The sequence below is a fragment of the Homarus americanus genome, unplaced genomic scaffold (assembly GCF_018991925.1).
Source record: "Homarus americanus isolate GMGI-L3 unplaced genomic scaffold, GMGI_Hamer_2.0 scaffold14467, whole genome shotgun sequence".
NCBI lineage: Eukaryota > Metazoa > Arthropoda > Malacostraca > Decapoda > Nephropidae > Homarus > Homarus americanus.
This window is the reverse complement of record NW_024733734.1, coordinates 9,090,206-9,114,914: the sequence shown is the minus strand read 5'-3', so window position 1 is coordinate 9,114,914 and position 24,709 is coordinate 9,090,206. Positions and strand designations below refer to the sequence as shown.

At 36.5% G+C, this 24,709-nt stretch overlaps 1 protein-coding gene across 3 annotated transcripts; it reads right to left on the bottom strand.

Moving 5' to 3' along the window:
• Positions 1 to 176: 176 nt before the first annotated feature.
• On the bottom strand, positions 177 to 21,762 carry LOC121870013 (VPS35 endosomal protein-sorting factor-like). 3 transcript variants are annotated; one of them, XM_042371730.1, is made up of 22 exons: positions 21,677 to 21,762; positions 20,471 to 20,549; positions 19,975 to 20,043; positions 19,554 to 19,664; positions 18,953 to 19,100; positions 17,660 to 17,689; positions 14,176 to 14,223; positions 13,325 to 13,521; positions 12,773 to 12,903; positions 12,254 to 12,403; positions 11,245 to 11,416; positions 9,803 to 9,937; positions 8,687 to 8,828; positions 8,012 to 8,193; positions 7,686 to 7,832; positions 7,383 to 7,555; positions 6,787 to 6,949; positions 6,004 to 6,196; positions 4,924 to 5,229; positions 3,071 to 3,171; positions 1,783 to 1,938; positions 177 to 548 (listed from the first exon to the last, which is right to left on the bottom strand). In XM_042371730.1, the coding sequence occupies exons 1-22, from the start codon at positions 21,688 to 21,690 to the stop codon at positions 462 to 464; spliced, it is 2,934 nt and encodes a 977-aa protein (XP_042227664.1). In that variant the 5' UTR covers positions 21,691 to 21,762; the 3' UTR covers positions 177 to 461. The 3 variants fall into 3 exon arrangements, with proteins under 3 accessions (XP_042227664.1, XP_042227666.1, XP_042227665.1); XM_042371731.1 differs by lacking the exon at positions 177 to 548 and adding an exon at positions 558 to 1,063; XM_042371732.1 differs by lacking the exon at positions 17,660 to 17,689.
• Positions 21,763 to 24,709: the final 2,947 nt, after the last annotated feature.

Below are 24,709 nucleotides of genomic sequence, written 5' to 3'. Positions count from 1 at the left end.
ACAGTTGTAGTAGTAAGAGAAGGGATCAAGGTCACACGCACGCCACTCACACTCGTTCCAGTGCTGCCACCTGTTGAGCCATGCGGCGAGTTCGCGAACTTAATTGTCACACCTCATATAAACAACAATAAGAACATTTGAGATCATATACTGTATAGGGAAATTAAAAATCTTGATTAAAATTATATCTCAAAGTTTATCACAGTTGTAGATACTGGAAGAACCATGTATAGTACAGTATAGACATTAAAAAAAAATAGGAATAAAATTTAAACAAATTTAGACAGGTCTGTAAACTAATGCTTAATTACTTTTTAATGGAATCTTACTTTCAAGTTGCAATAATACAGACAAAATTTTTTCTAATAAGAAAAACAAGAACTATATAACTTACTGTAGTAATCATGTGTTACACAGTTGTAAACACGGCACAAACTAAATAAATATAATAGTATAAATTTCTATACTTGACAATGTTTAACCAGCTGAGCGAGGCTTCCATCCTTCAACTGTTGTGAGCGTCTTGATATACACTCACTTGTGTGGACCTGATGAAAGAAACAAATAATGCAGGATATCAAATGAGGCCCCTCGCATCGTAAGGGTTACTCGCGCCAAAATTTGAAACCGAGAAAACCGCGTTTTAAGTTTTTCCAAATTCTAACATGCATAATTTTGTTGATTCTTGAGATACAGTATGCATTTTGAAGCTGAAGAACTGTACTTGCAGATGGTAGGTAGCGCATCATTAAGTAATGTACTGGGTTGTTGCAATGTTGACTTGAAACAACAAAACTCCCACTTGCTTATGGCTTTTTTACTTTAATCGATATCAGAGTGTAGATCCCACCACAACAAAAGAGAACTGAAGGAGAGAGGGAGGGATTCAGCAATCTTTGGCGGGAGGGGCTGTGACGTAGATAGCAGATGCTCACTGTCATTGGCTGAGACGGGGGAGGAGGCTGCAGGTCGGCTGCTGTGATTGGCCGCCCGCTCCTCTCACTCACTCACTGACGGGACGAGAGCACTTGACGACGTGAAAGCCAAGCACATACTTTCCTGTCTGCCACAAACCGATGTTACACCCTATTTTCAAAGGGATTTCAACCTTATTTACAGTCTAGTAAGGAGATCTTATCCACTACCATCATATAGAGCTAGGCCAAAAAGAGTTCTTTCCAACAAAAAACGGGTTTCAACTGGGTGGTCTGAGTTACCCTTATGATGCGGGGGCCTCAAATTATGTAATACACTTCCCCCAAAACACACAACTAATAATAACAAAACTTGTTAAAATTTTCATCATGGAAAATTGTGTAGTTAATATGATCAAATAATTTGTCCCTCACAAATATTTGTGTGGTATTTCATAAAGCAGGTAAACCAACTGAGGCAGTACTGTAGTTTCTCTAGTCACAATGTATTTTAACTTCATAATGTCCAGCACTCATATGTAGCACCTTTATTTACCCCTTCTGTCCATTTCAAGGCTGTTGGATACTTTCCTTATTGTTCGGTATATATTACCAATAACATGAAACAAACAATCAGTAACAAGAGGAAATGTGTTTCTTTACCACAGATCTTTCATAAAGGGTAAAATTTATGGAACAAGAAAGGTAAATTTTGCACAGACAATCAATCCATTCACTCATATTACTTGTAAGTCAGTTATCAATTGTAAGCCAATTACCAAATGTGGGATTCGGTGGTAAGTAAAATAATTATATGAGAAAATTAAACTTGTAAGTCATTCCACAGACCAAACTGAAGGTAACTAACCACTACTTCTCGACGGTTGTGTTTGAGCACCAAAGACCACATCAGAGAAGCCACATTCATCATCTGGGGCTGCCTTAGGTCACACCAGGTCACTATGCACCAAAACAATCCTAAGGCCAACGGTCCACAACGTTTCTCATGAATTCCAGTCAGGCCCTGAAACACACACTAATTAAAATATGAAATAGTAAACAGCAAAAAGAAGATGTGATGGTTGAAAACAATCTCTAGAAACTTTTGACAAATGAATGTGATGTAATAAAGTCTTCATTACAGTGTAGCATGATTGGACATACACTTACAGAATACTGGACTGTATATGAAAGCATTACAATATACAGTATTTGTCTTTATACTGTGAAGGTTAATACTTGACATTTCAATTCTTAACCTATTCAGTGCTCTTGATACTTTAGGACTTCATTCTGGCTACCGACACAATTTTTTATTCAGCTTAGAGAAAACTTCCAGCACTGAGAGGAATAATTTGTTCTCTGTACTAATCAGCTATATCATCTACTGTACTCTCATTTTCACTCTCCACAATGCTTCCAGCTGTTACCTATGGTACATTATACTGAACTGTACTGTATTAACAAATTAACGGTACTACAAATACAAAGTAGCATACACAGTTCTCAGTTAGATTTTTAAATTTTCTAGGGAAGTCACATTCCAACCCTCTAATGCTGTATTACTATTTAGTAACATGGGCCTACGCTCACCCTACTTCAAACATCATGGTTACTCCACTTCCACAATCAAAATTAATCCATTACAGGTAAAGTACCAAAAATTTTAACTATTTTAATTGTCTTACATTCAGTTTCCTCTCCATCAACTAATACCCCTCTTTATATAAGTTCATTTTATCTTGTATGGCTCATCTTTAATGCATATTATTTTTGCATGGTCTATCTGTCTATAACCATTAACTGTAGTGTACTAGATACCTTTACCCACAATAGAAGAAAAAAAAATTGAGAATGTATAAAACTTGAAAAGAAAGATATCTTGATTATAGATCTCTGATTTCTTTCATCCCTTTTCACTGCGGTTCCTTCAGTTCATTATCTACTAGTTGTTCTAAAACTGTAAAACAATGTATCATGTGTTTACAACGGAGAAGGGTCCATCAATCTTTCAATAAACTTCACCATACAGTACTACCAAGCTCTTAACCTTTCCTCTGTCTTTATTTTCAGCTCTTGCAAAATATGATGTCTTTCAACATTTGAACTTCCCTAATCTTTTCTTCTACAATACAAAATGCTGGTATGTATCTTACTTGTATATGTGAGAGAATATCTTGTAATAAAGTTGTACACAGTTGCTCTGCTTCTTGCTGTACTTGTATGTCTCCTCCATAGAGTGAATCATTACCCTCAACTGAAGAACACATTACTTTAATCAACCTATGCTTGATGCCTTATTCAATTAAAAACTAGATACATTGCTAATCCCCCCCCCCAAAAAAAAAAAAAAAATTCATTCAGTTTTCAACACAAAGGTATTGAGTCAGTGGTAGAAATCCCTTAAATTATATTCAAGAATCATCTACAATAAAATAATACGTAACTTTCCTCCAAAAAATCAACCATAGTACTCTTTATTACTTAGACAAAATAAGTCACCATATCAGAATAATGGAAGCTGACTCACTGCTGCAGCACCTCTACTGGGCATGACAAACTTGAAGCTTCTTACGTCGTATGTAAAGATCTCTCTCCCTGACCCTGTGAACTCTTATGATCTTAAGAGTACAGTATACTTATAGTTTTGCAAAAATATTATCCAACAATTATAGCGCACTTTTTCCCAGCTGAGAAGAGTTGCCCCGCCCCCTCCTCAAGAGTTACAACTGATTGGCTGTTGCAAATCTGTTTGAATTCATCCTGAAGTAATGATGTACTGTATTTATAAATGAGTTTATTCATAATCGTTGGGATGACCGTTTCTGACGACAAAGATATTTAGCTAAATCATTTAAAGATACATACATTCATTATTTCTAACATGAGCACATAGGAAGTTTATCAGAAATCCTATATACATGAATTAACTGTTAAACTTTGGTAGTACAGTTTACTTATTTTTGCCCACAATAAGTCATACTAAGACAAATTATGTATAAGTAAAACTACATTATACAAAAACTAACATTTTAAAAGATCAGACTCACACTGAAATATTATTACACAGCCGTCAGCAGAGGCAGGTTATATGAAGTTCGCAGTCATATTTCCCGCCTCTGCTGACGGCTGTTCGTTCAAGCAGGCAAGTCTGTCACACTCATCCACCAACTTTCAGAGGCCACGTAATATTCCAATGTGATTCTGTTCCTTTAAAAGGTTAGTTTTTGCATAATGTAGTATTATTTAGTATTATTTATAAATACAGTACATCATTACTTCAGGATGAATTCAAACAGATTTGCAACAGCCAATCAGCTGTAATTCTTGAGGAGGGGGCGGGACATCTCTTCTTAGCTGGGAAAAAATACACTTTAACCAGAGTAATACACGTGCAACACCAATAGGCATCTAAATCCGGTTTATAAACAGACCGTCTAATCTAAATGCATCCTGACAGGCTCCCAGTCACCAGGATAGTGGTCACTGATTAATGCTTTCACAATAAAAAGATCCAGAGCAGAGGCTCACTGGTGAAATATTTCTTAATCTTAAGCTTTTTAAACAATAAACACATGTAAAAAGTAGCATTCTTAATGCCAGATTAGTTTAGACCGAGGCTTTACAGTAAGGGTCCAGCTCAAGACATCACAATAAATTATGCCTCACCAATCCTCCTGGCCTTGAGATTGAATCCAAGTCTTTGGGCTGCAAGTCTAGAATACTACCAACTATTATTTCCAATTGTCTTTATCTATGTTTCTTCATGGCTGTCTGAATTTGGGTTACTTCATTCTTCACAAAACATACAACAACCTAAATGTTAAGAAGCAGCAACAGAGATGTACTGTATCAATACATCTGTCAAGACCTAAACTAGTTCAACATATCAGCATCTGTTTAACTGAATATAAGAAAAATATATGACTGACGAGTTCTTACTTAGTCACAAACTGTAATTAACAGATTGATATATTTAATGATCCATATATAAAATACTGAGCCTCACCTGAGTGAATATGGTAAGGTAAATTATCCTGAGATGCAGCAGACAGTGCATGTAGTAATGATATTGATAGTAACACTTGAATATCAGTATCCTTCTGCCAGGTGTTGGAGCGTACAGCATTTGTGAGACCACGGAGCAAGTATAGTGGTGGAGAGGCATCGGGGGGGTCAGGTGTAGCAATCAGGGTAGAAGCTAAATTGGCAACTGACAAGCGGAGAATTTCGGCAACCTGCCCTGCTGTTTCTGTGTCCTGTGAGCCGTCTACTTCCACTACCTCCCTGATAGCTGCCTTCATGCATGCATCTCCTGAAATAATAAATTGTTGGAAATTACATCACACGGTTTAAATGGTAAATTTTTACTGAACCATTAAAGCAGTGTTTCATGTAACTCCAAATGGTATGTACAGTCGCTCAAAAAAGTATCTGAAAAGTGGGATCCAATGGATGTCAAAATGAATAATACAAACCCCTGTTTCCTGGTCCTCTACCATTTCCCCAAAACATGTCAGATGTGTCATATTGTCATGAACAATATTTTTCAGATACTTTTTTGAGCAACTACACATAATTGGTACTAACTATAAACACAAAAAGAAGAGGCAGCAGTTGCACTAATAACCCTCTGTACAATATGTCAGGAGCATATTTTTTAAAAGTTACAGTAACAGTGATTCTTGAAAATTCATCTGAGGTATTAAAACTTCATGCACATAATTATTCCTGCCAATGTATAACAAAGACAAATTATAAAGGTGTCATTTATACCAAAAAAATTTATTTAACTTAATTGTCGAGCCGTACATCACCATACACATTCACTGCAGGTTAACTGATAAGCTTTGTTTGCTTGCAATTACAGATGAACCTCTGATACTTGAGATGACAATTATCATTTTAAGCATAGTCACACTGGTACAGCATCACCCACTTGCGTTATCTTCGTGATGCTGGACTTACTTTATAACCATGAAGATCACTGACTTGTAATATTTGGTTTAAGAGCATGTGACACATCCTATAGAGCTCACAGAAAATAATGGGAGGTTATTGTGGGTTTACTTTATGCAACATCATTTACCTTGACCCAAGCAATTATTCAGTAATGCTACAGCTCCCGAGAGTAGGTATAGTCTCAGGCGGGCTGCAGATGACGTCAAGGAAGGTATAGTGATGAAGCAGTAGGCAGCACAAGCACGTACAAATGCTGCTGTTTTGCCCGAGTGTTGCCCGTGCATCACACTCCAGGTTGCCATGGCCAACCGACACACACACTTGAAATAAAAAACATATATAATAATTATTTGAATACACTAATAATATATTTTTCAATTTCTATAAAATATTTCGAAATCAATACACTGTAAGACTAATATGTTTGTAATTCATGCATTAATCCTAGAGTGCCATTCTCGACCCAAACCACACTAAGTTGACTCATGTTAAGAAACAAGTTTTTAGAATTCCACATCTGAGCTTTGGTCTGGTACAATATAATGAATTAACTTACTACCATCACATTTTCCAACTAATCTCTAAAATAATTCTTTGATCAATTTCATTAAGACCCAGTCATCACAGTTGCATCATAATCAAAACATTTAATATAGATATTAATGGTATCACTTGGGAGAGAGAAATAGCACAGGTAATTAGGATATTAAAGCTTGTAATAAGAGGATCACTCCCATAAACTAAAGGTGTTATATAATAAGTTGTCCAACTATAACTCAGTAAATTACAAGCAAAGTTTAAACAGCAAAGAATTATTCTACAGGAGACTTTTTGTTGTTTTTGAGAACACTGTAATTTAAAACTTCGCTTATACTGTACTGTATTTGTAATAGTAGTAATTGTATTTTACCTGCACCAGAGAGACCAACACTGGGTCTAGGTTGGAGAAGGCAGCCCTGGAGTTCACATAAAAATCCAAATGCTGCTCAAAGTCTCGTCCAAAATTAACTTGCCGAATAAATGAGATGATGAGCTGGGATAGTTGCCGTCTTTCATCATCTGTTGTTAGAGCACTGCAGAAAAAGATAACCATTATTTTCTTTCTAAACAGTTCAGTATATTCTACTTCTCTACACATGCATTATATTTTCTAAATAGTGATTTCAGCCCTAAAAAAAGTTAACTTACTAACTGTGAGTGGAATCAGGCCAGCTGTGTCTGATACAAACACAACATTGATCAGAGTTTTCAGTAGTGCTGTATTGGCACACTAATAATCATAATACAGTTACAAATACTATGATATAATAATTTATATAAAGTAAAAAGTGGAAAATTGGTAGGCAATGCTGATTCAAGCTAATCTGAAATAATTATATAATAAAGGTCAAATTAAAGCACAGCTGGAAATATGTGTTATAGTATTACACAAATAACATAACCTTTTGGGAAAACTATAATTCTATTCCTATAATGTAAGAATGATTATAACTTCACTTTACTCACTTTATAGAGTCATGCAGTGCACCACACAGAGTGAGGAGGTGTTGCACTAAGGTAGGATCTGTGAAGTCCCCCGGGTGGTGAGCGAGCAGTGCCTCGACCACTCCACGGGTCACCCCATCACCTGCACTAACACTGTCACGCTGGAATACATTCAGCAGACCCAGGAAGTTGTTCTGGAAAGGGAGGAAGATGTGACCTATACCAATTATCACCAAAATACTTCACACTACAGAATCAAGTCACATTAGCCAATATCTCTCTCTCTCTCTTATAAACTGTTTATAATAACCAGAAGGAACCTACCATGGAGAAGAGTGCGTGGGAATCTGTGGAGTTAGTAAGAGCTGTGGAGACCAAAGCTAGAAGAGCAGGGTAGTGCACCTGCTCGTGGCTACCCTCTGTCCCCACATGCTTCAAAACATCTCCGAGTAGAGTGTTCACCTCCACTGACTGTAAAGCATGAGGTTTCATATGAGAAATAATTGTATTAATATTTATGAGGAAGTAAAAAGGTTCTTAGCCTCATAGTTATCCTAAATTTAGTGAGAGGTAAGCTTGGCATTTTCAGTTAACTCAAAATATAATTACACCAAAGCCCGAGGCCATTAAAACTTTAACAAAAACCTTACTGTAAAGTTTTTGGCAGTAAACTCCAGCCATACTCCTGCAGTAGACAGGTAGTCCTTTGTTTCAGGAATACGGGTGATGAGTTTCCACACAGCATTCAAGAGAGGGAGCTGCTGCTGCTGAGGAGGAGCAACCTGGTTGACACAACTCCCGAGGACTGACAACAGTTCATGCTGTTTTTTACCTAAAATGGTAGAAAAGTTTATTTGATCACTGGTGTCATTAACTTTTGTTGATGATGACTCGTTACCCAATAGCACTATGTACATATTAACAAAAATATATTAGGTCTCACGAGTTTGAATGACAAAAAATATAATAAGCCTGAGAAGATGATTGACTGATTAGACTGTGATAGAAACAAATAATACCAAAGAACAAGAAAGTACCAAACATCTGTACAAAACAAGAGGTTACTATTTTTGACCTTTGATTGAGACTGAGTTAAAGGGTTGAGAGATGATTGTAGGAAATATAAAAAGTGTTGGATCTTGACTGAGGTTATCTAAGCATAGATCCTTTATGATGAACACTGGCTGTAAAACTTAAGTCAGTTAGGTTAAATAATGTTATAATGACAAGTGAAGCATAAAATCAAAAGAGTAAAGGGGAGGAGGAGGAGAAAGTGTTGGATGCATTATAAGAAAACTTGAAAATAATCAAAGCACCCAACTGACCTGGATATGAGCAGCCAGCAATAAGGTGGGTGAGAGGGAGAGCCTGCAATGCTATGAAGTGATGAGGAAACATAGTGAGAACAGCTCCAACAAGCAGGTTCTGACCCAGACCCTCTCCACTCTCACATTGACGTAGTATGCTCTGTAAACACACACATACATTACCATTACATACTTTTTTCAATCTTAAGCATCTTCTACCATATTATTTTACAGTAGTATTTACAGTTTCATCATTTTAACTGTATAATGCATTTGAGGATTCTACATCTATAATGCAAAATCAACTTTTCTCCTCTCCAAGTCCTTTCCCACTATGATGCAGTGTAGCCAGAATAACATATCATACACAGACTCTTCCTTGATACATTTTTTTAACAGTTGTACAGGGTGTCTCATAGGTCACACACCATAATAAAAATAATATTCTTTCTTCCTTAGGAGAAAAAATAAACAACAAATTAACAACGATGGTAAAGGCATAATAACAAATTAATAAAGATGACAATGTAATTTAACACAAGAGGAAAGATTCAGTTCATATCTCAACCATCTTTGTTAACTTGTTGCTTATTTCTTCTCCTAAAAAAACAAATCAAACACAAACATAACTTTACTTAAGGTACATGACTTATGAGACACCCTGTACTTTATTGTTATGGTACTGTAGCCCCGTCTACAACAAAGCCCCAACATGTATCTAGTATCCGGTTTATCCCAGTTACTTCACATAACCTAGCATCACCATCTACAACATGTTCATCCAGTAGACCAACTCCGTGCCAAGAGGAGGTTCGGTCGTTCATGCACACGTCTGCCTTCTGGATAACTAACACCCTCTCTCGCCCGTCGTTTAATCTTATTTTTTTAAATCCCTTCAATCTCCTATCCTTCACTTTTCAATCATACACATTTTAATTATCTTGCACTTCCCACTATCTCAATATAACACCAGAATGAAGGGAAACTGTAAGCCTGTATTTCTCTTCCTCTTACAATCCACTTATTAAATAGCCTAAGAAAAGAGTCTGCTCTCTCAAACTTGGGGTGTATGATCCACTTAGGAGCTAACCAACATCTCAGATCCAAAATTAAAATCATCAGTTTCCTCCTCACCTGTAAGACGTGATGTGGAGCCCGGGTGGCCAGACACTGCATCATCCACTCTAGAGGAGGAGAGAAAAGCCGAGCTGCCAGAGCATCCTTATCCTCGCCCATGTTCATGTCTGCTTCTCCTTCTGGCCACAACCCCTAGGAACACAAAATATTTAATTCATGAACAACACATTGTATCATTAAGACTGTCTTAATTCTCACAAAGATATGTCATGAAATCACCTCCACGAAGGATTTTCCACAAGTGCTACATTAGGGAGCGTACATATTATATAAAATGTCTTATCATTTATTTAACATGTCACACTCTATAAACACTGTTTCTATTGCACAGTTGAAGACTGTGTCCCCCATGTATGAAAGGCTTGGAGCTGTCATATTGTACCGATTTCTCATAGTATATAACCTGATAATAGGGGGTACCTCAGCTCTGAATGTTTCCCCCTTACCTTGCAAAAATATACCCATTGACCATATCTGACTTGTTTGAACTTCCAGTACCGTAGTTTTCAGACCTCCCCCAAAGGGTTTCTACATGATTTAACTATAAAAATCATAAGTATCATAAAATACCATAGGGGATATTTCCTGTGCAAGAGTATTTAAAATCTCAATGGGGATCATACAATGTTTCCTACATAACACATAACATAGTGTAGCAGGCTAATAGTTCTCTTGACACCAATTTGCCTGGATCGATCCACAAAATGCTAGTTGTAGCCACTAATAATGAAAGGTCACTAAGGTACTGTCCATTTCTACCACAAGTTCACCAAGTTCACAAATATTGATTCCAATGCTTGTTACTGCTAGTATACCAGGTCAAGCTTGGAGAGAAGTGAAGAGTAAAAGAAGTGTGATTGTTCTCTGTGAATGTTAACTGGGGAACGAAGCAAGATGGTGGATTGGTATTGAGATCAGAGGTGGTAACTCACAACAGTGTCTGTAAGGTATTAGTCAAGTAGCTCAGACACAATAAGACCTGCCTCCAGAGGGTCATCTTTGCTTCTAATCTTCCTGTGTAAAGGGTGATGATTATGAGGAAGAAGAATAGGTGGGGACAGATGTAACACCAAGCACCTAGAACTGGCTAGTGCAAAGAGGAGAGCTGTTTGGCAAAGGGGATGAAACTATAAAAATAAATAAATATAGATAAAAAAGAGGAACCAATAAGAAATACTGAAAAGTACACAAACTAACATTTCTCTTCAGATAACCACAAAGCAAAGGTTGAGAACAGCTGGCAGATTAACAATCTTAAAAGTGGTTAAATAATAGATCAATAAGAACAGTACAATCCATTAAATTATTGCCAGGTGATGCTTCCAGGGACTAGACAATTTAACATCTTGAACAATTAGTAAAATAGGTTTTATTAATAAATCTTAAAACATTAAAGTATGTGTATAGAACACATTTTATAAAGTTGTTTTTAACTGTACCTGCTTGAGGGCATGCAGGAAATCTTCTATGCTTTCTGATATATACTGTGTAAGGGTAGGAGCAACCTCAATGCCCATACGGCACAAATACATTCGTGCATAAGCAGCCATCAGAGGATCACCAATACCTCGAATCATGCGTGATATCCTCGAGAGAGCCAGCTCCCCTTCTCTGAAAATTACATAAATCAAATAGAACATCCTCTAATGTAGAGTACAGTATACAAGATCATACACATACTGTAGACTGTTTTAAAATGAACTCAGCACAAGAAAGTTCTTTATGTTAACTAACACTACTGCACTTGTGAAGCAAGAGATCAGTTTTGTGTTCACCATAAAAAGTAACACATGGAAAAAATTATGCTGTTATAAAAAATATTTCATATTTTCCCCAATGAAATATATACAGTGCTGGCATTAAGGGTTTATCAGGAAGAGGGAAACTGGTTTAGTGTATGAATACAATTACATAATGTCAACTAAGTTGTTTAATATCTTCATGGGACTTATTATTGGTTCTCAGTTAGTGTACAGTTATTGCAAAATATCACTTGTATTGATTAATGACAATAGTAATTTATATTACATGGTAATTATGTTTGGGCTAACATATTTAATGAGGCAGTGCAATCACCCATGTCAACTGAATCTTGTGACTTGCACGTGTAATCCTAGTCTGATGTTAACTAAATCATAATACTGCAGGTAAGTTATAGCCGAATGACCCGAGACCTTAAGCTACAATTATCAAGTAAAACTGCTTTATAGATTTAGTGTGCAACAAAGATGTGAGCGACCGCCCAAGCAGCTAACGAGCCGATAGTGGCGAAGAGGATAAAAGTAAAAAGTAAAATGTATAGATGATGGAATGCCTATAGCCTTGAACTGAACTTAAATACAGTAGTTTAAATCTAGGTTGTTTATGTCTTGCAATTAAGGTGAAAAATATAAATATTTGAAGTTGTGACACATTCATAAGTACTGTACAGTATACCTATGTACTTACTGCATATCGATGACCGAATAGCAAGGCAGGAGAGCAGCTTCAAGATATAACCTTGGGAGAAGTTCTCTGATGGATGCCACCTTGTAGAACCAATTCCGAGCTGTCTCTTGGGCTTCTTGTTTTCCTGTGCTCCCGCCACTAACTGAAGGACTACACACATTCATACATTAGAAAGGTCTAAAGTACCACAGAGAAAGTCCTTTATTATGTGAAAGTCTTTTATTATGTCTACTTTATCAAAACTTATTACATATTAAACACTTGTCTTCACTGAGTTATGATACAGTACTAGTTTGTGAAGGTACGGTAGTCACCCATGGAAGCATTTGTTTGGAATATATATTAAACAAATGCCCCTTTTTACCACCTTTTTCTTCATATACAGTACTGTGATTTTCTCAATGCTCAGCCTCTATTGCTTTCTAATACAATACTGTACTACCACTTCATTAGGTCTTTCCATGCTTCACCTTTGACTTTTTTTTGTGAACAGCCTATTGAAGCAAAGCCAATACTCACCTGTCATCCTGGTACTTTTGTTTAAGCCGCTGATAGACGAGAAAAGCCAAGGTGTCCAAAATTTCCATCACCAGGATAAATTTACTTGGGTAGAAATGTTCCGGAGCAGAGAGACTCAGCAGCTTCACACACTACCAGATGAGGAAGAAATACTGTACTATTTTCATATTCCTTTTATCTCTCAATTTGATGGAGATAAGTGACAGACAGCTCAAATACAAAGCCATTCAAGATCTTACTGACAACTTCTTTCCTAACTAGTTTTATGAGAATTAAAATTACAATAGAATTTATTAAGGTCACAAGGTCTACAAGAAAACAGACTGCAGACACACCTTGGATGATGCCAGACCCACCCTTACCAATCTAATTATTTCATGGTGTGACAAAAATAACAGGTAAACTCTTCCTCCTCACTGTTTTGCCAGATAAACACAACTCTAACACACCAATATATAACACACAGTTACTTCTACTCATAAACATACCATCAGAAATAAATCCTAAACCATTACAGAAAGAATTACAAACCGCACACATGGAATTACTTACCTGGATACCTATCTTGAGAGCCTTAATGCGTTGGTCAGACTGCCAGGCCTCGTTCAGCTCTTGTTTCAGACCAAAGAGGCGATGGGTGAACTCTTCCTGCGTCAACCCGCCGACCTCACGCACCACACCTCCACTAATTTCATCTAGTGTATCCATCTGCTCCAATCGTGCTCGGATTCTTTCACTTCCGCTCATACCTGACAAAACAGCAGAGTACAGTATAAGTTACAGTGTTTATAAGTTGACAGTACAGTACAGGGTGTATATGTATAAAAAATCCTTAACAGTACTGTATCTTGTATTTATTTTTCATAATTACAAACTAGTCTGTATATACAAACCATCAAGTAGATAATCTCATACTGTGCAAAGTGTATACACATAACATTATTATTAGCTAACCTAATAATGTAGTAAGTATATAGTGTGGTATGTTATCATAATTAATGATGTCTGTTACATTTAAGATACTGACCTTGTAGTGTGTTGTTTAATATCATATAATAACTAAACTGTATGTACCATAATAGGTTAGGTTAGGTGAGTGCCCGGTAATTATTACATTATCCATTTATAATTTGTGTTATGAATAAATATAAAATAACTCTTATATAAAGACTAGTTTGTAATTTGGAAAAACAAAAACAAAATTAAAAATGCTGAAGTATTTTACAATCATCCTTAACATGCACACAAAGGAAAACAAAACACCTATAACACAAAAATATAAATTACAGTGAACTAGAGATATTTTGTTACATATATACTAAGACTTGTGTTCTTACCAGTCAATAAATAAAATACACAATATTCCGCCTTTCATAATTATGTTGTATACTGTGTCAGCTTACCTTGTGCCCGATGTCTCTCTGTGACTGCTGTTTGGGTCTTCACAACGCCTGTTAACAAAATGATAAATAATAAAAAATTAATAATAACAAACCAATCAAAAATATCATGCAAATGGCTTTAGTTTTGATGTTACTTGGTCTCCTATGAAACCCACAAGGTACCATACTTAAAATTAATTTATATTATAAATAAATAAATTACTGGGGAACTGAAATCCATATACTGTACCGGTAAGCCCTTAATGTAGCTTCATGTAAAAGTATGCCTTGCTGGCACACTTTGTTTGTCAATGTACTTTCATTAAGGTAAAGGAAAGCAAGAACATGGTTGAAAATCTATCTACTCCTCTGATGATCAGTTGTCAATGTGGTGCAGGAGAAGGGAAGAGCAAGAATGAGGAACAATTGGCATGAAATATTAGATCTGGACATACAGGAATGTGTTCTTTAAATCTCTTACACTGTACTCACAAGTACTGCACAAAGAATTTTTATGTCTACAGCCTTGGGTCAATGGTTGAAGAACTACTTAAATTTCAAGGTTTTGGATCCAAGTCCCAGTCATTTATAAATAAAGGCTTTGTCAAAGGGTTCATACAGCAAGGCATTACACCATACAGTACAGTGCTGCTAATGCTTAGTAGATGACTCTCCGTGCATTCCTGACACAGGCCACGGACTTACTCAACTAGCAGTTGGAAATCATTTCTGATCGAAATAATGGTAATTTTATATGCCTTGGGAGGAGTAAAATCATCACTGTAAGAATCACAAGCATTCAGGGAACAACTGCGCAGTACTTCAGCTTTACAAGTTTAGTTAAAGGTTTGTCTCCATCAGTGTCAACATGACTATGGTTAAGAGACTCATATTGCTATGCAGTATAGTGTCACCTGGGTTATTAAAATCCTACAAATTAAATTACTCATAATATGTACATTTTGATCTTGTCATGGCATGTAAAGTAAACTATAAGCACAAAAACCTAAAAATTGTGGATAAGCTTGTGATTCTTAAGTGCCTGGAGGCTGATGGAAATAGAGGTACTGTAGTTTAAACTTCCTGTAAGGATTTGGATTTAAGATTCAATTTTCAAATTTGGCCAAAACTGAGCTGAACCATAAAGCAGAGAATAGTAAAGCAAGTGTGATTGTTCTCTGTGAATGTTAACTGGGGAACGAAGCAAGATGGTGGATTGGTGTTGAGATCAGAGGTGGTAACTCACAACAGTGTCTGTAAGGTATTAGTCAAGTAGCTCAGATACAATAAGACCTGCCTCCAGAGGGTCATCTTTGCTTCTAATCTTCCTGTGTCAAGGGTGATGATTATGAGGAAGAAGAATAGGTGGGGACAGATGTAACACCAAGCACCTAGAACTGGCTAGTGCAAAGAGGAGAGCTGTTTGGCAAAGGGGATCAAACTATAAAAGAGTTATAAAAAAAAAAAAAAAAAAAAAAAAAATGGAGCAAACATGAAAAAGACTCCCATAATTAAAGTTGAGATTCCAAAGAAAAAGTCTTAAAAGGCTACAAAATTTTGGTGTACACAATGATTATAATCCAATAATAAACACAAGAAGTAAAATACCAGTACAGGCAGTAGAGCATATGGAAATTTCTGAGAAACTGTACCAATGATAGTACAAGACTATGGAGGCCAAGTAGTGACGTGCCAAGAGTAAGTCCACTGCACTGATCATATACTGTATACATTTTGAGAAGATTTGATTTAATTTATTGTTTTGTCTTTTTATATGATGATGTTTTATCTGAAAAAGAAATTCTAGACTTATTCATTTAGCATTTTACTCTCTTGAGCTATACATCCATACTAACAGATTGTATCAAAGTTGCGCAATTTCAGTGTGTAAAATAGTAAGATGAAGAAGCTGAGGTGTACAATGACTTGTTAAACAGGGACATGTATTATAATGTTTCTGTTTTTGTACAACAGATTCTGTAGTATTTTGCAACTTAAGAAATTCAAATTTTCATGTTTACAGCGCTGTCCTAATACAGTACAACTGTCTGTACTGTAAGTATCTTGACTTTTAATTCTACAGTGTACAGTATATGCCCCTTCTACTAATAAGGAAATTATCCCATTTAGAACTGGACGGTGCATGGCCGTCCCCTAATATTGTTGTCATCATTGATCTGGATACATTCTGATGTTAAAAATCCATCAGTAAATCCAAACCTCTTACCTACAGTAATCCTTCTTCTACTTGGACTGCCTGTAGGAGAGGCTCAAACCTTTCAAATTATTGGTAGGTGGAATTTACCTAATAATTCACAATGCACTAAATAAATAACATAGAAAAATAATCATGTGTATCACACAAAATGAAGGAGTGTGAAGACATGTTCTTGTACAATGGGTCACAACATAATAAAGCCGACTGGGATTCAACCTAAGAACTGTACTTTAGGCCGGAAGAAGAGTTACTCACACGCACACGCATGCACGCATGGACACACATGCATAAACCCCAAATAAAATGTAATAATAATCAAATCTATTAAAATAAAAAATACATAAGACAAATTATAATGTTTCTGATATAACTAAATGGGGAAATTCACATTTCAACCTTGAGTAATTTCTACATCATTTATTATATAAAATTTTAGTGCAAACAAGATGCTGTCAATAAGATACCCGGTACTTTAGACATATTCTAGATACCCAAACTTTGCTACTAACAACGTCTAACAATATTCCTGCTGCCAAAAATACTAATAAATCGACTGGCAACTTAACTATCCACATATAAGCAAAGAAAAATTACTCTTATCTACTTGCTATAAGGTCAACATACCCAAACAGCCTGGGCATGATAATAAATAAATATAAAACAAGTACCGTACCATACTCACATTCCCAAATAATATACTTACCTCCATAATAATACTGGTACAACATGCTTATCAAGGCAGAGGGACATTTCCTTAACAAGAACAACAATCATGATATACCTGTAGATGAGCATCATTGGACCTTAAAGTATAAAGTACTCTATCTAAAACAGGAGTGTATGTCACATAAGATCGTCTAGAATATTCAGAATATGCATCGTATATCAGACAACCACAACCTAGAAGCTAAGAACATAACACCAAATAAATTTAAGACATGATTCTTGACTTACTACACCACTACAGTACTCTAATTTTGAAGACTAAAAAGCAATCATTATATTTCTCTCTACCATCTACAGTTACTACTACACATAAGAGACAAGACACAAAATGCTGTCACTCTCTTATGAATCCAAAGTATTTATACCCTACAAAGTCATTAATTACACTACTCTTAAAATAATAATAATAATAATATTGAACTCAATTCTCTAGAACTGCAAGTAATTCAGCTAAAATAATTCAGACTTCACATCACACTATGCAAAGATGAATACTTGGATGGAATGAGGTGGACTGCATTATATACATACTATAAGCGCTACTGAGAGAATGTTACTTACGTCTTTGGGATGGCACGGCTCTGCTCTCAGCTAAGCAGTGGTAGAATTGGGACAGAACATAAAAGAAGCACTCAACTCATATGCCTAATCTTCTGACAACACATAACAGTTTTCATTTATTAAATACGGTAACACCTAACACTTAATAGGCAAAATTATAAGTGAACATTATTGAAATAACACAAAACAGCAAGAATATAAGATGACAAAGATTTCAAACCAATAGAGACATATGGCATTGACTTTCAAGGGTGCTATTTGAATAAACATAAAAAAAAGTCAAATGCAAAACTCTTTCATTAGTATAATATTAAGCATCAAAAGAACAGTATTTTATCTCACATCACAGGAAGATTTTGTTGTTTCTGATAAAATTATTGTATGTAATTTACCAATGACAAAATCTCTTCCTTTATTGCCCCTAAACTTAAAAATTTATTATTATAATTAATATTTTTTCTTACTGCTTTGTATAATCAAACACATTACCTAAACAGCTCAATAGTTAAATAGCCAAAAGCACATGAGACATCAAGGTTGGACTTTAAGGAAAGCAGAAACCTGAGAAAAATACTTATATACTGACTTCACACAAGCAGTCATGAAGGGAAAAACATACCATGAAAAAGCTAAGCATAATGCTAAAATAAATGGTGAATATTTTATACAAATATATTACACTGCTGCCATTATAGAGACTGGCACAGACCCACACTGAAAACTTTGCTCATATAATCCCTATTGACGAGACTGGAAATGTCATATTAAAGATCACCATCAAGTACGCTTAGCATCTTATTCCAGTGAAGAGCAGTGATGATGATATATTTACCATAAGATCTGGTAACTTAAGTAGCTTACACTATGGAAGGAAAAATAAATTACTCTGGTACCTAACTTCCTCAGTCATCATGTAATAAATCTTAGTGAAGGGACAATACCACCAAACAGGAGAGTAACATGGTATCACATTCTGCACTTTGGTTTGGCTGTTATATCAACAAAGTGAGTGCCGCATACTTCCACACTAGCAGATAAGAATGTATCATTAGAGGGTTAAGTCAGTCCAAAGAGAGAGAATGTTGAGTGGAAGAGAATCAAACAGAGAGAGAGAGAGTTTAAAACAATATACAGTATGTGCAATAAATACAGGTACTCGCTATTATATTCAGATAAGAAAACTTTGCTTCTGTGTAAGTAATGCATATTATCCTGCCCAGACCATTATTAAGCAGAATACTGTACATTATATCCCATCAGTGAGGTAGCTTTAAGACTCCGTTACATCCTCACCCGAGTCCGACGGCTGCAGGAAACTTGACGTGAACGTGAGTGTCCCCGTGGTGGTGAAGTTAGACAGTATAAATGCTCGGTACTGTTCCCATGTATTGTATCGGCTGTCAGATATGGTCATCTCTGCTCCTTGAATGTCTTCCACTCCCTATAAAAGAAAGTCTCTTCATGTAACTAACCAAGAGGATAGAAGTAACCAGCAATGGAGCAATGGGAAAAATTTATGATCTCAATATCTTTACAGCACTACAGTACATCATGAACATTACAAGGCAGTGAATAAGAAGTTTTAACTAACCTGTAAATGCCAAACATAAACAAATTCATTCTGGGAACAAAATTTACCCTAGAACAGTGAAAAGAAGTACAGTCAATCATAAAAATATCGAGACTCCAGGGTACGGTGGAATAGAAAAAGCGATAACCTCAAATGCGTTCAGGTACCGGCTGGGTTGGTCTCTGCCTGATGCTTTGAATGCTTGGGGTATCAATACTTTTTGGATTGGCTGTACAACTACCGTAAATCATTGTCAAACATCTGATGCAAAAATAAAGCATTTAGAAAAAAAATAAATAAACCAAAGAGCCGATTTGTGGTCACCTGGCGGGAAGTAGACAAAAAATTCTTGCCAGAGAGAGGGTCTGGGGCACCAAGCAGGTCACTCAGAGGGTCAGGTCCATCAAGAACGGATGATAAGGGATCAACCATTATCTATAATTTATCAGGATAAGAAACAATGTGACAAATTTCATATTAAAAAAATAATAATAAATACAATAACAAAACAATACTGTACCAAATACTCAAATAACTTAAATGCAATATTTCAGCTGACCATCAACTTGATACAGTACATAACAGTGACAAGAAAGATAACTTAATGAAATAAATTCTTTCTAGATTAAGCTGCATTCTATAGTACCCAGACAATTGTGGAAAATGACCATAAAACACAAAAGATAAAGAGGTAGTACAGCTCTGAGGGTGAATTTCTTATATATATGTTAATTGATTTCCTTACTGGCTGAACAACGGGCCTGCTTCTCTTGTCGTGTGGTGATCCGGCATGTTTCAGCGTTCGGTCCTTTACCTGCGAAAAATAAATAAAAATGGTTTATCATACACTCTCTCTCTCTACATAAATATTCACATTACGAAATTCACACCACAAAACAGAACATACTGAATCCTGACACAAAAATGCATTGGGGTTTTATGATTTTACTAATATACTGTACTTCTCTCTCTGAGGCTGTGAGACCAGCTTATGTAACCAATGACTTAATGAATAAACCAATATGCACAATTCATAGTAAACGTAGTGAGCATAACTCTACTATGCATGTGAGGAAAATCATACAATATACAGAAATATACAACACACATAAACATACGATATACACAACAGTCTATTATATCTGGTGATTGTCAATAACTTAACAACACCACGTAGGAAACTAATTCAATGAGAGTTTTTATAGGTCACCAGAATACAACTGTGCTTCTTTTTAACTAACCCCTTGTAGTGGATGACTTGTTGTTGGCTTTGATATCAATGGTTTCTTTTCTAAGCCCCATTGTCGAGCAGCCACTTTCCTGTAAATGACAAATATAATGTATTAAGTGATAGAGAGAAGAATGGGTGTTTAGAATATAACAGAAGGAATATTTGAACATACAGGTACTTTATCTTTCTAACTACTGTACTTTATCATTTATTTATTCGACTTCATTCCCAAGTCAAGTAGTTTACATGTTTAAGGTAAGTACAATACAGAGTTACCTGGTTTTATCTTTGCATTCATTACCACCTTGTAAAAATAAAATAAATAAAAAAATAAAAAATATTATCCCCTAAAACTAACATACGATACAAGTTATCTCAATCCAATTCCAGGGGTTATTTTCTATGGCCTTGTTCAGCACTTATTAAGCAACTAGTGGGCCATGGCCTCTATGCCTTAGACACTATGGCAAAACATTAACCACTGAATTCCTGTTCCTGTTATAAAATAGATAATTAATGGATGTTTTTAACCAATTTGTCATGGCACTTTAACGGTTCCTTTTATAGACGAGAGTTTTAGGTTAGGTTAGGTTAGGTTAGGTTGGTTCATTTTATAAACGAATATTCCCCGTTCTTGGGGAATGATTCCACCGGTTACTTCTCACAACTGCTGGTCCATTACCTAATGATTTAAGATAAAATGATAAAAGATAAAAGTAAAAAAAAAAAGTAAAAGAAAAATAAATGCAACCTAACCTCAGAAATCAACAGTGAGAATGCTGCAGTTCCTCCAACTATTTCTTTCTATTCATGGGGTAAGAAACAAATTTCCTTCTATAGAAAATTTCCTTAAAGTGACTTGTTCCCATGAGTCTGCCATGTAAGGCATTACCACCAGAGGACAGCACAACATAGCAGTATTACAGCACAGTACTTATTTCCACTATAGTTAAAGGGCACTACTCTTTTTTAGTATTTCTTACATGCATTGGCTCTTTAATGTGATTTGCACTTTGTGAATTAGACTAGGTATAACTATACCATCACACTATACTGTACTCTCTCAGCCTTCCCTGGGGGTAAGGCTCTCACGCAGTGTTACAGTTAGTGCCAAGCTCTTACAGTGCCATACTTGCTGCTCAAAAGTACTGCACAATTTATAGATAATGTCACCTTAATAACATAGTCCTGTACAACATATAAGTTAAATTCTCACCAAACCACCAACATGATCCGCCCACTTCACCTCCTGTGTCATCAGCTGTAACTGGCAGGTGTCACCAATCATCAAGGAGATACTATCATACTTTAGCCAATCAGAGTAGCGGAGGAAGGAGCATACCTCTAAATGTTTCTATGTCATTTCATAACATTCTTATTAAAATATATGTTGATATGGTGTATATGATATTATGACCATTACTTCTCTGTTGTGCAGTAGGTCTCCGGCATCTATTTCTTCTTTTCTTTTGTGTTAACCCTCTCTTATTATTTTCAGAGGGCGTTGACGTTATCATCATTAGTCATCGGTGTAGGACCAGCCGTTCTATCATTTTTAGTTAACTGTATTCAGAATACTTTATAACTGTATTTTTCTTGAACGTTTTCGCCAAAGATTGGCCTGTTAGCCGGCAGGGCGGTCGGTCATGTGCCAATAATTGACAAAGCGCGACATTTGGGGCAAATGCCCCGGGGCCGCCCCACAAAAGTCGAGAATATTTTGTAATATTGAGCAGTGGCGGCTGGTGCAGTCCCCCCAGACACTCACTGCCAGGCGTATGATTCCTTTAGAGAGACAGCTGAATAATACACTACCAACAAATATATCATTTTATATGTTATTTAATTATTTTCAATACGTTGCTAAGTGAATTTTCATTAAAATCAGACCAAAATTTAAGTTACTTTCATAGTTGCTGTCAATGCTGTACGATTCATGTCTGTTATTATCGCCGCCGCCGCCACACCTGAAGCAGCTCAGTCTCGTACAACGTGTGGACGGTGTGGTTAAATCGTGCTTTCTTTAATTACCCTTTGACGATGGAAAATCGAGTGAAGTATTTGCAAAACATCAACTTTTCCCAGCTGACATTAAATGAAAAGACTGAAATCAAAGCAAGAGGAAGACCTACACCAGGTTTATCCATTGAACAGAACAGTACAAGCAGGAACAAAGAATATACACGCCAGTTTAACATGAGTGTTTATGGCTCTGTGGTTGTGACGAGGCAAATACTTTATTCTGCTTTCCATGCTTATTGTTTGGTGGGGACTCGGCATGGACGAAAAGTGGTGTGACTGACTTGAGGCATTTGCCACAGAAAATAGTGAAACACAAGAGAAGATTTGTGTAAATCAGAAAGTCTCATAGACTTGTTGGAGATGATGAATGACAATAATCTACAGTCAACATTTTCAAACACTGTCAAGTTGCTGAAAATTTTAATAACAACTCCAATGACAACGGCAGAAGCAGAAAGGTGCTTTTCAACTTTGAAGAGAATTAAAACTTTTTTGCACAGTACCATGGTGAATGACAGACTGTCTGCTTTAGCAGTGATATCCATTGAAAATAAAATGATAACAGAAATAAAGGATTTTAATGAAATAGTAATAAACAATTTTGCTACATCAAAGAGCAGACACGCGGACTTTATTTTCAATTAATACTGGTCCTTCACCACCAACACTACTACCATGCCCTGGGAATTCGTGGACATCAACTACAACTCATACCTGAGGTAGGTCAAATTTGTGTATCCTACTGTTGTGTGAGGCTTGCAGTCCCTCCATTTTATTTTTCACGAGCCGCCACTGATATTGAGTGTAAGGGCCTTCAAGGCTGGGTGTCGCACCATCAGATAGAATGACAAAACAAATTTGAAGAGTGAACTTTTCATAAATAGATAACAGGTTGCATTATAGGCTTTTCTATAACTTTTCCGACCTGCAAGGGGTGACTTAATTGAGGTGCAAGCATCTCAAGTCGAGTGTCCTTACTTGGACGCTCGCCCCACAAGGGGTCACAGCTCAAGATAGAAGAAGTCGCAAGTCCATAAAACTGTGAGGGCAAACTTTTTCGGAGTGAGAGTTGTGAACTATTGGAACAATCTACCAGAGAGTGTTGTGACGACACCGAGTGTGAGCTCTTTCAAGACCAGACTTGACCAACACTGGAGCAGGTTCAGGTACATTCAGGAGCCGGTGCATGCCCAGTACTTGCCAACAGTGCGTGACAGAGACGTGACCGATCGCCCAAGCGACTAACGAGCCGATCAGTGGTGAAGAGGATAACAGTAAAGTAAAAGTTAGTTTACTTAGTTTGGATCGCACGCACTGGTGACGACTAAGCACTTAAGATGTTCGTAACCCGTTATAGTGAATTTCAGCCAAGTACTACAACTAGAACGAAAGCACGGGCCTCGAGATGCAGGCCGGCATTTAAAAATACTGATTAAGTTTGAAAATTACTTGTTTTGGGATACTGTACTTTATAAATTTATGTACATAATCAGCAATTCAGTATATTTTAATTGTACTAGTTTATGTTAAAAAATGAACATATTAATTTAAAAAGGGGCTATCAATTTTTATATACACATCCCTATCAATTTTGGCTAATTTCAGCCTATAGCGAGGGGCCCCCACAAAATGTTTAGCCCTCTTTTGGACGTTCTCGATCAATTGACAGTCTAGCACATCTCGGGGTCGAGACAGTCCTCCAAACAGGTATACCTCACCTATGAAGAAAGATGTGAGGGACAGACCTCCTAGGTATGTGAACGACCATCATATTAGATTTACCTTCTTATAATTGTCCGACAACTTCAGTTCGTTATCAACATGCACACTCTTCACATATGATCTCAATTATTGGTGTTGCTTCGTCACGTATCCTGTCATTTCCTGCAATATCTCTAAACTTCAAACCGACATTTCAAAGATCTTTAGCTTATTGATATCATCGCTCTCTATAGTCTTCGCCACATGGCAGCTTATCATCCGGTCAGTCTGTTCTCTGTTATGACCTTCATTGTCCAGTGTTGAGTACTGTACCCAGATAAAACCTGCGATGGTTGATTGGGTCTTATTGGAAAACGTATTTCTTACATCCGACCCATGCAGGAATCGAACCCAGGGCGACATTGTGAGAGGCATGCACGCTACCGCAGTTTGATGCAGGTGCTGTCTGGCTGTAGGTGTAGTTTGAAAAAAGTCCCATTTGAGTCATAAATACTCAATGAAGTTC

Excerpts from the sequence above, each read along its gene's own strand:
- LOC121870013 (XM_042371730.1), bottom strand. Across the intron at positions 17,690-18,952 it reads CCTGCAGCCGTCGGACTCGG|CTGAGAGCAGAGCCGTGCCA; the intron begins GTGAGGATGTAA and ends ACCACTGCTTAG. Across the intron at positions 8,194-8,686 it reads TGCTGGCTGCTCATATCCAG|GTAAAAAACAGCATGAACTG; the intron begins GTCAGTTGGGTG and ends CTACCATTTTAG.